Source organism: Schistocerca piceifrons, chromosome 6, assembly GCF_021461385.2.
Source record: "Schistocerca piceifrons isolate TAMUIC-IGC-003096 chromosome 6, iqSchPice1.1, whole genome shotgun sequence".
Classification (NCBI taxonomy): Eukaryota; Metazoa; Arthropoda; class Insecta; order Orthoptera; family Acrididae; genus Schistocerca; species Schistocerca piceifrons.
The window spans coordinates 95,359,568-95,375,535 of NC_060143.1; the positions used below are offsets into that span (position 1 = coordinate 95,359,568).

Genomic DNA, 15,968 nt, shown 5'->3' on the forward strand with positions numbered 1-15,968 from the left:
AGGTGGCAGGAAGACAACCCCTTACTATCGTAAGTAGCTGCAGTTACTGATGGGGAGTTGCTGTGTATAGCATCTATACAGCCTCATCACAGGTCCAAGTAGTGTTAGGCAGTGCCACGATAGAAGTGACAACACGGAATAGCAACAATTTATTAAAAGAAACAACATTACTTAACAGTAGTATGACGATTGTATGTTGCAATAATTCAATGTTCACTTGCATTAAACTGACTAACTCTTCTTTAGTGCTGAATTCGGAGAATGGTAACTTCTGTCACTCACAGAATGTCCAGTGGATCATCTTCATGGCGCCTACAGACAGTGTCCCAATGCCTTCTTGAGATACTGTTGATATTGACCACGTTGAGCCATGTGATAGCTTCTATCCACATTTGGTTGGTTGATGTTCACTTCGTAATTATGTGAGTGACATAGCAGAGGACACTGCATTGTGAACACTGATGATATTCTAAAGAAAGACTGTGGCAGTGCCTCTAACTTACCGCCAAATGGATCGAAACAATGCAATATATTAACCTAAAAACAATCTGTATTGCTAGCTGGACATTTCTGGGGTAGTACACACCAAACTATCCTATAAAAGAAAAATTGTTCATCCTGGCATGTCTACTTTTTGTCCCATGATACCATCAGACATTAAAGAATAACAACCAGAAAGTGGAAAGGCTTAACTACAACAGTACAATTAGAATATGACAGTATTTCCTATCACAAATACCAACTGAATTTTCGAAATTTTTCACTGTTTATGGTGTAATATTCAATTTCAGTAGCACATTACTAGTTTTACAAGTGGGTGTAGGTAAGACAAAGACAACACACTTTTTGTACTGAAACATTTATTTCACAAAATGTTATCCATCAGTATTCCATTACTGCTCACTCCAAATCAAAATATTTCACAATTCTTAAAATAAGTGTAATAGTGCATTCTGTACCTATGCAACCAATTACTCTGTAACCACAAACTTTCAATTCTCCACAATCCTCTCAAGTATAGTTCATACTATGACAAGCAATTATTTTACAGAGTTTAATACACATTTTATAATTTACAACTACATGTACTTCAGGTATAGTGCTTGGAATTACACTTTATAACCAACAATGTGCCGTTTTCCAATACATTCTCCAACGAAGAACCAACATAAAACTTCCACAGTGACAAGAGTATTAAGCCATGCTTCCTGAAAAATTTAAAAGGGTTCTATTAAGATACAAACACTGTAGCAACTTTTAATTTTAATGGTAATGAAGTGAAAACAAACAAAATCTGGAAGAGCTTATTGAATGAATGTTTACAGAACTGGACACATTTTTGTAAAACAAATGCCTTCCACAGCAGTAGAATTGAGTAGAGGAGAAAGACCATTTGTTTAATGACAACATGGAAATATACAGGGTGTTACAAAAAGGTACGGCCAAACTTTCAAGAAACATTCCTCACACACAAATAAAGAAAAAATGTTATGTGGACATGTGTCCGGAAACGCTTAATTTCCATGTTAGAGCTCGTTTTAGTTTCGTCCACCTACGCTCAATGGAGCACGTTATCATGATTTCATACAGGATACTCTACCTGTGCTGCTAGAACATGTGCCTTTACAAGTACGACACAACATGTGGTTCATGCACGATGGAGCTCCTGCACATTTCAGTCGAAGTGTTCGTACGCTTCTCAACAACAGATTTGGTGACCGATGGATTGGTAGAGGCAGACCAATTCCATGGCCTCCACGCTCTCCTGACCTCAACCCTCTTGACTTTCATTTATGGGGGCATTTTAAAGCTCTTGTCTACGCAACCCCGGTACCAAATGTAGAGACTCTTCGTGCTCGTATTGTGGACAGCTGTGTTACAATATGCCATTCCCCAGGGCTGCATCACCGCATCAGGGATTCCATGCAACGGCGGGTGGATGCATGAATCCTCGCTAACGGAGGACATTTTGAACATTTCCTGTAACAAAGTGTTTGAAGTCATGCTGGTATGTTCTGTTGCTGTGTGTTTCCATTCCATGATTAATGTGATTTGAAGAGAAGTAATAAAATGAGCTCTAAAATGGAAAGTAAGCATTTCTGGGCACATGTCCATATAACATATTTTCTTTCTGTGTGTGTGAGGAATGTTTCCTGAAAGTTTGGCCATACCTTTTTGTAACACCCTGTATACCACTGTTCCAGAGTAGAAAAACAGTTTGTAGATCCCATCTTCCGTGCTATGACTCTAACCTCAATATGGCGAGGCAAACCTGACGAAACACCCCTCGCCCCTTCACCTTGCCCAGAATAGACATACTTTTTATGGTCAAAAAAGATTACATTTACTCTATGTCTTCACACTTCACATTTTAACCCTTTCAGTCATTATATTAAAACTGACAACTGACAAAAAATCAGAATTAGATAAAGCTTCAAAAAATTTGCTTCTATTTCTTTAACACTGTCTAGGTCTTCACAAATTACCACTAGAAATACAATATATATCAATTTTTAACTCTTTTCCATCAGTGCTTCGAGAACATAATATTAAATAGGAAAACACTTCCCAATGTTGTGCAGAACATTAGGAAGTCTTTTTGCTATTCAATATCGATAAATCTATTTCATGGCCAAATAGGAGATGCACAAAAAATGATTGTGTCTCAGTGCTTACATGGAAATGGGCGACAAAAAAAAAAATCAAATTTACTGCTGTCTTCATTACAGCAATTAAATGTATGACCAAAATCCAGAATAAATTTAAAAAAATACCTGTGTTACTAATATAAATGTGTGTGTATACCCAACATGCAAATTCAGTTGTACTATACAATCAACTGTCATTACAATACACCTGAAATTATTATTGAAAGTGTGTTTTATGGTCAACTTCAGAGAGGCAAGTTTACAAATTTAAGGCAATCTTAATGCACAGTACTCCATATGGATGTCTGAAAAACTCAGATTTACCAAATATATTGCCGGAACCTATGTTACAAAGTTATTTGCATAAAAAGTACGCTTTTTTCTGGCGCATTTATTATTTTTATGAAAATTGCAGCTCTTAAGGTACTTCAGAATTATCAGTGAAATAAATCTGATTTCACACCAATTTCATCTACATAATATTCTGCAAGCCACCTAATGTTGTGTGATCGAGAGTACTTTTGTACCACTAACTGAGCACTCCAACCCTGTTCCACTAATGAATAACGATTATTGGTAAGCCTCTGTATAGGCTCTAATTTCTTGAATTTTCTCCTCATGTTCTTTATGTGAGACATTATGTGGGGGCGAAGTAATATGTTGTCCAACTCTTCCCGGAAAGTGCTCTCTCAAAATTGCAATAGTAAATCTTCCCATGATGCACAATTCCTCTCTTGTAATATTTGCCAACGGAGTTTGTTGAGCATCTCTGTAACGCTCCCATGACGAAATGCGCCCCTCTGTTACATCTTCTCTCTCTTCTATCAGTCCTACCTGGTAGGGATCCCCAGTAGATGAATAATACTCAAGAACCGGTCAAACAAGTGCCCTATAAGCCATTTCCTTTGTGGATGAGGTACATTTCCTACAAATCTGAGTCTGGCATCTACCTTTTCCACTATTTGTTTTATGCAGTCATTCCACTTGAAGTCTTTCAGGCTAGTTACTCCTAGATATTATTTGGTAGATAATGTTTCCAGCGGTTTGTCATCAACAGTGTAACTTACAGTAGTGAACTACTTTTCCCATGTATGTGCAATAGGTTAAATTTATTTACATTCGGGGGTCAACTGCCAGAGCCTACACCACCCATCAATTCTCTGGAGGTCATTCTGCAAATTGTTACTATCTTCTGGCATTGCTACTTTGTTATATAGACACCCGCATGGTCTGAGCAGCCTTAAAGAGCATCCAATGATTTCTACTAGATCATTTATATATATTGTAAACAGCAACAGTTCTAACACTTCCTTGGGGGTAATCCAGAAATTACCTTTACATCTGACAATTTTATTCTGTTAAGAGCGATGTGGTGAGTTCTATCTGCAAAGACATTAAATGGGGTGTCAAATGCCTTCCTGAAGCCAAAGAACACAGTCATTTACCAGAGTGGCATTGTCTATGGTGCTGTGGATCTCATTGAGGAACAGAGCGAGCTGAGTTTCACAGGATCTGTTTGCAGAATCCATATTGACTTTTATCATGAAGATTTTCATTCTCCAAAAATGTCATAATTATTAGGCATAAAACATATTCCAAAATTCTACAACAGACTGAGTGCCTCTGCCCTATGCCCCTTCTTAAAAACCTAGAATGACCTGCACTTTCTTCCGATCATCAGGTACCCTTCGTTGCTAAAGCAATCTATGATAAGTTACTGCTAGAAGGGGAGCAAGTTCTTTCACATATTCTTTGCAGAATATTATACTTATCTCATCTGGTCCTGAGGCCTTTCCACTACTAAGTGACACTAGTTTTTCTATTACGCAATCAGTGATCTCAATACTTCACATTTTGAGGTTCATACAACGACTGGAAGGAGGGACAGTGTTACGAACTTACGCAGTAAATTTCTGAAGACAGAATTCAGTATTGAACTGGAATTAACCAATTATGTAACTACTCAAATGAGACAGGCCTGATTTACGTATAAGTCATCTTTTGATCATGCTGTTACAACAGTAACAACAACATGGAGAGGCTAGACTGGTACTCATCACATACAGGAGGCGTTCAGTCACATACAGACAATGAAAAATAATGCTGGAAATATTTAAACTGTCTGACCTTAGCAACTGGAGACTGTGGCCGTGCACAAGTAATTAGCAGCAGTTTGAATGTGAGTTTTCTATTCTGAAGCAGGACTTTCCAAAAGCTGAAATATTTCTCACATTACTTTTCATTGTGGCTGTCTGTGGCTCAAAGCCGCCTCTACGCAGTGAGTAGCAAACTGTCCTTTGCACATTGTTATTCCATCCTTGACTTCCCATTGTTTGACCATGCCAATAATAAACATTGGTTCCAATGTTCATTCAAACTTCAAAGATACATTTCACATATCTAACAATAAAATTTGTTTTTATTTGTAATCTTGTAACACTGAAATTTTTGGGTAAGATACAGCAAACATACCCAAATTTTATCATTGACTTTCACAAGTTCCACGAAGTTGACATTCCACACATTTTCCCCATGAACTGTGTGTCAAATATTTCCCATGGAGGCATCCCATTATTGCATCAGATTGAAGCTTAAAAATTAAATTTCACAGTCAATAAGTTATACCAGAAAGTAATGTCACTAAACCCATAAAATATTTATTGATTAAAATGGAGCAATGCATAAAAACAGGACATACTTTCATCAACACATTTTTGCAATTGATATTTTCAAGTGTTTTAGGCACCTTGGAAGGCTTGGGTTAGAATTTCCTCTTGGGCACATGAACAGCAAGTTCTAAGTTGTCAATGGTTCGAAACTGTGGTCTTCTAAGCATGTCTTGATCCAAGGGGGAAGGGCCTCTGCCAAAGTGAGGTAAGGACTGTAGAGGGGCCAAGGCAGTCTTGCCACATCATTTTTGATCAGATAATCCCTCACCAAAAAGATGATACCAGTAGGCCAGTTGTCTTGGTAGCACTTCCAGGAACCAGCAACATGTCGTCTGGCATCAATGACTTTTTTCCAGTGTTCTGAGCACCTTAGCCTCTGAACAGTCTGTCCAGCAAGTATAAGCTCTTGGTTGACGATAAAACTAGCACTGAGAAAGATAATGAATATTGCCTTCACTTTGGATCTGCTCATGTACGGACGTGGTGACCTTCACAAATAGTAGAGAGCTGGATTTACGGTTGCCCATCAAAATTTTTGGAACCTTTTTGCATGTACTTACTTTGTCTGCAGTTATTTGGTTACAGTCTTTTGTTCCATGGCTTTGGGCACTTCCAGAGTCATGCGAAGACTCATTCTACAGTGTATTTAAAAGTTCATGCACGGAAGTCACACTGTCATCTTTCATGCCTTGGAAAATCCAAGAAGGAATAATGACAATATTATGAAAAGGATAGACTGCTATACACTATGCAGTGGAGATGCTGAGTCGCAAACAGACAACAAAAAGACTACATTCACGTTGTCTACTCAAGGAGGAGGCCTTGTGGCCAAAAGCTTACTTGTTTAGTAGTCTTTTTGTTGTGCCTATCTGCGACTAAACATCTCCACAATATAGTGAGTGAGTGGCAATCTATCCTTTTCATAATACTGTCTTCGTCTTTCAATCTTTAAGTGGGTCCAGAGCATGTCTCGTTGTCAACATTATCCTAGCCTTCCAGAATTGCCTTGTGCCACCGAAACACCAGTCACTTTGAGAGGTATTCATTCCTAAATGCATGCTCAATCATTTGAAATGTTGTGACCACAGACTTCCCAGGTTTCACACAGAATTAGACTGTGTAATTGTTATAGAGTGAATGTTGCATCGTAACTGGAACTGGACCGCCAAGAAGTGGTTCACTTTGGGACATTTGCTGACTTTCTGAGAGCTCAGTGGACACTGAGGATGGTTGTATTGGAAAGCTAACCACCACCACCACCACCAGCACCACCCGTTAGCCCAAGCAGGTAGGCCACTCTGCTCAACAGGAATGTCAGAACAGAACTGGCTACATTACCTCGCAGGCAAACCTTGTATTTACTAAAATATCAAATTTTTTAAGGCTTCAGTAACTGATCAAGTTTGTCTAACACAGGGCTTCCCAACCTTTTCAGCTGGCGGACCCCTTCTTCAGTCGAAAATCCATGGCGGACCCCTAGTCAGTAAAATTTCAGAGTGAAACCCAAGGAAACTGAAAGCTTCTTAATGCAAGTGCCATGTTCCCAATAACCCCCCCCCCCCCTGAAGTATCAATAGTCTTGTTTAGAGATGAATGAAAACAACTTGCAATTAACGATCCAATTTGAATTCCCACTGTATCCAGACACTTACCAGTAGATTTATTCCGTTTGTTCAACACACTATAGCCTGATTAAAATTATTTGGTAATTGACATTTCACACGTTCGTAACAGTCGTGTGTGTGTGTGTGTGTGTGTGTGTGTGGGTGGGGGGGGGGGGGGGGTCGTGAAATCCGAAGAAAAATGTTAAAATGTATGTAAAGTCTATGGTACTTCACTGCTGAGGTCATTAGTCCCTAGTCTTACACACTATTAACCTAAGTTTAATTTCCACTATTTGCACATCCATAAAAGCCAATAAAATTGCTAATCCTGCAACATCAGTGGATTCATCTATCTGCAGAGCAAATTAATTGTGTTGGATGTGAGAAACAAGAGTGTCCTTCATATCATTGGACATGTCAACAATGCGTCTCTTGACAGTATTGTTTGATAATGACCGAAGATAAGTTTCACAGCCTTTTCGTCTAGGATGCAAGAAACAATATCATTAACACACGGCTTTATGAGATTTTCTGCAATGGTATGAGCTTTGCCTGTTTTTGCCACTCCATAACTAACCAAGAAAGTAGCTTTTAATGAATTTTCATTAATTGTTTTTGCATGAGTTTTCATGCAATGCTGAGATGCAGCTGGTTCAGCACTCTTCCTTTTGAGAAAATCTCAAAAGATGTCTTTAGCTTGGAAATCCAGGTGAGTACCTCCAAATGACGGCGCAGTTTAACTGGAACCATTGAACTGTTCGGAAGGACTCGCGCACAGATTACACATTGAGCTTTACCCTCCTTTGTCTCCACGAAGCCCATTTCTAAATAGCTTTCGTTGTAATTATGCTTCTTGGTTATTCCACTTCCACAGGATATTGCAACCAATGGAGTACTTGCAGCGTTTTCACATAATAAATCCGGCTGTGGAGCTTCTTGTGATTGTTCTTCCTTTGGTCATCCTCCCTTCTCATTCATTTCAACTGGAAACTTCCCTTGTTGTGAAGGCGATGGAGAAACTGCACCCTTCTTCAATGTCCTGACTTCAGCAACCGATCCATGTTAGAAGTAATAAACTGGTCAAAAATCGACTTATGAAATAGGTAGTGCACTGACAAAGCAAGTTTAACGTTTAATGATGCCTGGGGCCGCATACGTGCCAGCGAGCGCTGTGATTGGTCGACAAAGCACGCTCCGCGCATGCGTAAAAGGTTTCAGCGCATCTAGCGCTGTGAGCCGGTGCACAAACGGCCCCCGTATTGTTGCGAAACAGTCAATCAGAGAAGCCGCATTCTATGGCACTAAACTGTGTATGCGTTCTCTCTTAAGAACCGCAAAGGCTGCTTGGGAATACGACCTGAAGTGAAAGTACACATGCTTTTCATACGAAAAAAAAGTGATGAATTTGATTTTCACATTTTTATTCAATAATTTTACTCATTATTTTACACAATATGGTGGAAGGTGGCTGCGGACCCCCTAGAAAGAGCCGTCGGACCCCTAAAGGGTCCGCGGACCACACGTTGGGAAGCCCTGGTCTAACAGGGAAGTTACAGATATGAAGTGACCACAGCAATAGAAAATTTTAACAGGTGATAGCAATAATTACTCTTACCATCGACTGAATACTGCAGTGCTCTTTCAGAGGGAATATTATTTAAAGAATCAGAGTTGTTATCATAGATATCTTTTTTGTTAGCAGCAAATTGTTTTGTTTATTACCCACTAGTTGTTTGACAAATGTGAGAAAAATAATGCAAAAGTTTCCAGTATGTTATAAATGAGGAATGGTAAAAACTCTTCACATAGGAGGAACAGATCTGATTAACTGAAACCTCTCATAAATCAGTTTAAAGCAATGAAAAATGTCACACACCTTTAAGTCTAAAATATCAACCTGTCATTTCTTTGCAGAATTACTGTTTACTGTAAAATAATACCTTCAGATATCTTAATGCATTTTAACTGCACATGTGTAAAGTTACTTTAAAACCAACATCTCCCAAAACAAATTTTATCTTTACAGAATGGGATCACACACGCATTAACATCTTTATTATTAACTCTTAGGTGTAATAAAATGTATTCTGGGAGTAACAATCCTGTTTATACCAACTGATGTAGCCTCAGAATTCGAGGATACTTTTTCAAAAATATGGGAAGTCATACAAGCAATTCATGGCCTTCAAGCCAACGGCCTCGCCACATTGATTACATCGGTTCTCACCCGATCACCAGAATTAAGCAATGTCACACCTGGTTACAAAGACAGGTGATCGCTTGGGAATAACAGCTGCCTTTTGGCTTAGGGTCACCGAAGTAGTGTACAACTGAAAAATTTGCAACAATCTGTTGCACAACTTTATATCCCAAACAAATTGTCATTCTGAAGTTTACACAGATCCCTGTCTACAGGGTAACTTCACTTGTTAGTCCAAATTAGAATTGATTTTGGATAAAATTCATCCAACAAAAGGAAAGCCAAAACAATGCCATGTTCTCCGATGCTTATGATGACTTTTAACCTCATTTATCAAAGTGTTTCAGCTACTGAAAGTGATGTTAAACAAGGTACACATGTATAATAGGTTAGAGAGCACAGAAATAAAAAACATGGTAAAAGTGCTTTTCTGGATCCCATGGCCTTTTCATTGCCTGCTGTAATTGGTAACGGTTCCCAAGATGAATAATAGGAAGAGAACATAATGAATCTTTAAGTGGAGTGAGTGGCCAATCATTCTGCTGGTAAACTTTGTAAGCGAATTTGGCTGGCATTTTGTTTCCCTTGCAACAATTTAAGATGTGCTTCAAGTCTCACCCTAAACAGAAGCTTGGAAATCATGATATATCACCGAAAAACAGCAAAATATTTTTATCAACCATTCAGAAAAAGACATGATTAGATTGAGAGATTCTCACTGGCTACCTCTACACTATCACCTGATGGGCTATGACCAATGAAAACTGGCAACAGCAGAGCACAACTGATGAGCTGCAGACTCCATTAAGAGCATTCTACCAGAAAACATTTATTATTTATGTTTACGCCGATTGGATGAAGAATGTAGTGAAACTACGGTGATGTGTCTCCAAATGTGTAATCAGCTATGTGCCACAACATTTAGATTACATGGAAATGGTATTTCCTACATTCATTCAGAACAAATAATGAAATTCTTCTTCAAGTGGCAATGAAATTTTAAGTGGTATTTCACAGTATTTTAAAAACCTGACGATATTTGTGAGAAAATGCCACGAGGATTTTAGTTTTTTTTTCTTGCTTAAAATGACTATTAAATTATCTTCGTCAAAATATGTAGCTCCATTCATTTATGTTATTGCACGGAAATTTATAGAGGTACCACACTTAATTATTAGTGTACTAAGAACACCCATACAATTATTAAAATGTGCGTCATTTGTATTGAAAAGGGTAATTTCTGTATTATCTGTACATGTGTGTAGTTTCCGTGTATTATGACTTTAGTGGAATTAGCTTACATGTACTTCTTCAGTATTACAGAAAATACTTGGTTGTCAGATACCACCCATTTTCTTTGACCAGTGATGTACTTATGCTATGCCACACTGTCGTGTGACGGCATCGTGCCATAGCGTATCTGTTTTCGAGTGGGGAAATGGGGCGGGGGTATTGGTACCCTGGTCTACAGTTGAGTATACAGGTTAACTGTGGATTGGGATACTATGCTCATGTGGTGTGTTTTGTATGGTTTTGCCAGGTTTCATTTTTTGGCAGTTTCATATGTTTGTCTCCCCCGAGTCTTGAGTCATGAACATTGGTTTTATTATTGAATTTATAGTTTGTTCCAGTCCCCAAACCCCTTTTCCCCACTGTTGTCCTGCTAATTTCATTGGGTGTAGTCAGTATATTGGATCGTGTGGTATTTGTATTTTTGCAGATGTTACGATTGATCCAGAATGAGATTTTCACTCTGCAGTGGAGTGTGCGCTGATATGAAACTTCCTAGCAGACTAAAACTGTGTGCCTGACCGAGACTTGAACTCGGGACCTTTGCCTTTCGCGGGCAAGTGCTCTACCATCTGAGCTACCGAAGCATGACTCACGCCCGATCCTCACAGCTTTACTTCTGCCAGTATCTCGTCTCCTACCTTCCCAACTTTACAGCTCTCCTGCGAACCTTGCAGGACTAGCACTACTGAAAGAAAGGATATTGCAGAGACATGGCTTAGCCACAGCCTGGGGGATGTTTCCAGAATGAGATTTTCACTCTGCAGCGGAGTGTGCGCTGATACGAAAGGTAGGAGACGAGATACTGGCAGAAGTAAAGCTGTGAGGACCGGGCGTGAGTCGTGCTTCAGTAGCTCAAATGGTAGAGCACTTGCCCGCGAAAGGCAAAGGTCCCGAGTTCGAGTCTCGGTCGGGCACACAGTTTTAATCTGCCAGGAAGTTTCGTTACGACTGATGTTTCGGTGGCACTGGTGGCTACACTTGACATGGGGGTTTTAGGCATGGTGATGTCATTGGTCAATGCAGACAGGTGATACCTCAGTCTCTAGTAATCCTGTTGACTTCAACAACTCGCAAAATAACGCCCACTTTTGTGAAACCCATAAAGAGACACTTGTAAGCACAGAATATACCATGGGATTTGCTGTCTCAAGCAATACGCATAATTCTTTGAGGCAGTAGATAATCTGGATGAGTGTGACTGTGCCTGATACTTATGTAGAGTGGCCTAAGGGCTAGGTTTGTTACAAATTTGGCTGTGAGAACACAAAGACAATGAATCAATAGCAAAAGAAGAGTGTGATAAATGATCTGTACTGTAGCCTGAGGTCTATGTTCAAGACTGATAACACCCATTCCACATTTAAGACACTTTGAAAGCATATAAACATTGCTTTGTGACTGAATCAAATTTGAACACAATCTCCACATTGCAGGGCTTGCTGTGTAATATAGGTAGCAGTACGACCTTTTAATGAATTGTTATTTCCTGTTGCCTGCTTAAACTTTATTATTGCTTCAAGCTATAAGCTTATTTCTTGTTGCCATTTGCTAGTACAATATTGATTTGTTAATAACATATGAACATAATGCATGTGCGATTGCCATTTTCTTGATGTCATATCAGGTACAAGTATGTGTTTTACATGGGATTTTATAGTTGGTTCTATTTTAACAGCTTGTTAACTTGATCCTGGTTTCCTTGCATTCAGTTTTTGTACCATATTTATATACCAGATTTGCATATGGTCATAATTTTCCTGCTGTCTGATATTTTGAAGAGTTATATATCTTAAGATATACAGCTTCATAACTTGATGCAGAGGTCTTACAAAAAATACATAATTATTCACAGTATAAGATAGAAAATTATGATAATATAAAATCCAGTACACAAATGAACTGCTTATTTCAGAAGGGTCATATGTCCATCGGACAGTTTTCAGAAAAATGGAGAAAGCTGTCAATATTTCACAGGGCATTTTCTTAATATTCTGCAATAACCATGTGAGAGATACCTTTATGAACAATCATTATCACTTCTTATATTCACAAATATTGTGTGTGTTTATTCACTAGAGCTGAATATTTCTTGGACATAGATCTTTTCTGAATAAGCGAGAAAAATCTTAAAACTTTCACATCATACAAACAAACTGTTTAATGAACTAGTACGTAAATCTTTATCAATATTGGAAATCACAAATCACTCATCTTGCGTGTCCAGTGCTCCTGCAGCAGTTGGCAATTGACAAACTATTCCACAATTTGAGTACGTATTCTTCCTACACAATGTCAGCAGCCGACTTCTTTACATCTACCATTATCTTTATTTTGACAGGAATATAGTCATCTGAATAGGCTCAAACAGCTGGTAAGTTGACACTGGATCGAGAAACTCGAGGTTGTCCTAATCTGACCCTGTGGGTATTTAAACCCCTGATCATACTGCATGCTGTTAAGTCCAAAATATTTCATCACTGAAGACAAATTGATGAAATGTTTAAACACTGGAGTAAGTCCTTTTGTGATTAACTGTTTCTCGTGAATGAGTTGTCCTCTTGTAAAGCCTCATCTGTTGAGACAACCTATATAGAGAATTGAAGCCTTGCACTCTACGATATGACCAGTTCAATGTAATCCATAATATATACTCTGAATTCTTTGCAGCAGCCTCTTGATTGTATCAAAAGCTCTATCAGACGCCAAGAAAATGTCCTCTGATAGGAAAGAATACCACTATTTCTTGAAAATTTCCAGCACCCATGAAAGCCTGACATTTTTGTTAACAGTGATTTTTGTTTTGCACTGGGCAGTTATCAAAAAACAGATGAACAATTTTTGTGTGTTGGGGATGCAGGTGGTGAGAGTGATACAAGAAAGTGGACACTTTGTTAGAACCTTTGCTGGCAACACCTTCACAATAAAGGTAATTAAATGTCATATTGTCTCTTAAAATGCAAATGCCAAAAACATTAACCATCAGCTGCTGGAGGGAAAATAGATCCTGAACAGGAATGCTTGACAGATGAAGATTCTGTATGAAATGAAAGTTCAGACTCAAAAACGTATATTTTCACTGCACAGCCTTTCACCTATATTCAAAGCAGCATAAAATTTTCTGGCATTTATCCGGTGCATTTCTTTTTAATTTTCCCCATTAATTGCTCAAATTCACGTCACGCATCCATGGGCAGCCTGTCGAAATTGAGGTCAAAATCCTGGTTAAATGTTTTCACTCAGAGAAGGGGGATTCACTTCTTTGAAAATCTTGTAAATGGCCTTTTTATTCAAAGTGGTACTTAGTAAATGTACACTTTAACCAGCATTATAAAATTCGTCAGAAATTGTATGTGCTCATGAACATTGGCAATTTCGGCTCTGATACTGAACTACAGCTTCCTAGCTCATCTTGAGGGCTTTTTCCAAACATAAGTTGCTGTCTTATTCTTCTCGCCCTTTTTTTGCCAACTGCAAATAAGCTGGGAAATACTTGTCTCCAAATTTGGGTACAATTTGTTCCCGCGATGCAGTACTATTTGAAAGAATTTGCCTTTGGATTTTTCCCTCCCTTGGTCTACGTCGTTTTACTTTTGCTGCCTGCATTACACTCTGAAGGTACAGGTCTTGTCCTAATACCAGATGCATTATTTATATTGTTTTCCCACCTTTTTCGACAACTGCATCTCTAGAAAAGTACATGGAGTCATTTTCACAATTGTTGAGAGCAAAAGCACCCTATGTCCTGGAAAAAGGACTCTTTTGAAATTAACAAGAATCTCTTTGTAGTATCTTTAGGCTATTTGATAAAATGGTAAGGTCCTTTCACACTCAGAGACAAGTCTATCCCTAAAGAACACAGAAATGTATATAGCACAAAATATCAAAACTGGACTTAGGGTACTTCTGAAATAAGCTTTTCAAATATGTTATAAAAGCTTAATACAAGGAAACCTGGATAGAGTTAAAAAGTTATCAAAACAGAAACAACTATAAAATCTTCAGTAGAACCTGTACTAGTTGTTGTGACAGCAAGAAAATAGCAATCAGACACTGATGCAGAATGTACATACGTTATGAACAATGTCACGATCTTGAAAAATGGCAATAACTCAGAAGTAAGCTTGTAGTATGGACAGATAACGTTAAAGCAGGTAACAGGAAATAAGTATTCATTGTCAATATTCTCTGTATGTACGACCTCTATGAATTTTCTTTACAAATAAACTTGTAGGTATTTTCAGAATCACTGTATCATGAGAATTTTCTGACTAGCATGTTATAGGTAGAGCCCCTACATCAGCAATGATAAATAGAAAGAATATGCCACGGCCACAAATCAATACTACTTGCTGTTGCAAATGGTAGTGCATCACCTAACCAACACACAGAGATTCAGCATTGGACCCAAATGCCTACATATCTCCTCCAGTAGGCCTAACAAATACTAACCGTGAGAGATTACCAAATGGCGTGGAATACAGATGAAATGGCAGCAAGTGTGTCCTGCTGCATAAATAGTGTATAGCTACATGAAAATTTTTACTATGATAAATCACAAACAAATGAGACTATCACACATTTTTAAATGAAGAATTTATTTCTTACACACACCTACTCCACACTACTGAAAAAACTGATTTTTAGACTGCTAGAATGAAACGTTGGCTATAGCATTTATAGTCGTTGAAATACGATCCAGAAAAAACAACCCTTTTTTCTGGGTGTTACTGTAATAAAACAAATGTGGTCTGAACCGTGATATTTGTTCTTAATCTTTACCTTCACTGTCAGCTGCTTCCATCGTCCAGTTCGTGCACCGCTGAGCAGTTTCTGTATGCCACTAGCAACTTGTGGGAATTCGCCAGGAGTTGGTGGTGTCAACTCAACACGGGCATATTTCAGGAACGTCTGGAACCGGGGCTGTGCATATTCTATAACAAAGTTTCGGCAGGATGTCTAAATTAACTTTCTGTAAATGGTCTGTATACCTACCACCTTCTGTAAAACACTTCCAACCGAAAAGAATGAAAAAAACAGTTTTCAATAAAACTAAAACGTATTCATTAACAACTTAATACCTCTAGCCCATATTGGAGCCCTCTGCACCAAATTAGAAACAGCCTTCGCCATCTTTCCACCAACCAGACGACAAGGACGTACGGCGTACGAAATATCTTTCTGGGGAACCTCTTTACAAATATAAAATATCACAGAACTCTCATTCGACCATATCGAAGTGAAACTAACTAAATAGGCACTATCGATATGAGAAAAACTACGTCAATCGTAGTCTACTCTACTCAAGCCGCATTCCTTCAATACAAAAATACCACACAGCAATCAACTAGGCTGCCGACTCGCAGAATGGAAGGTCCATTGCACGAAGCTGTTTTATTCTCTAATACACGCCACTGTGTGTTTAACGCAAGCACACAAAAAAACAAATCAATGATGTATTTATTCTCATTTAAATATCCATAAATGTAGTTTTAACAGTTGTGGAAAATTACAAATAGAAATACAATGAGGTGACAAAAGTCATGGTGTACCTCTT

The 15,968-nt window shown here is 38.4% G+C and overlaps 1 protein-coding gene across 1 annotated transcript; it reads right to left on the reverse strand.

Moving 5' to 3' along the window:
• Nucleotides 1-843: 843 nt before the first annotated feature.
• On the reverse strand, nucleotides 844-15,652 carry LOC124802699 (ATP synthase subunit g, mitochondrial-like). The gene is made up of 3 exons (XM_047263641.1): nucleotides 15,493-15,652; nucleotides 15,194-15,345; nucleotides 844-1,208 (listed from the first exon to the last, which is right to left on the reverse strand). Exons 1-3 carry the CDS (start codon nucleotides 15,542-15,544, stop codon nucleotides 1,110-1,112), a joined length of 303 nt encoding a protein of 100 aa, XP_047119597.1. The 5' UTR covers nucleotides 15,545-15,652; the 3' UTR covers nucleotides 844-1,109.
• Between the last annotated feature and the right edge of the window lie 316 nt (nucleotides 15,653-15,968).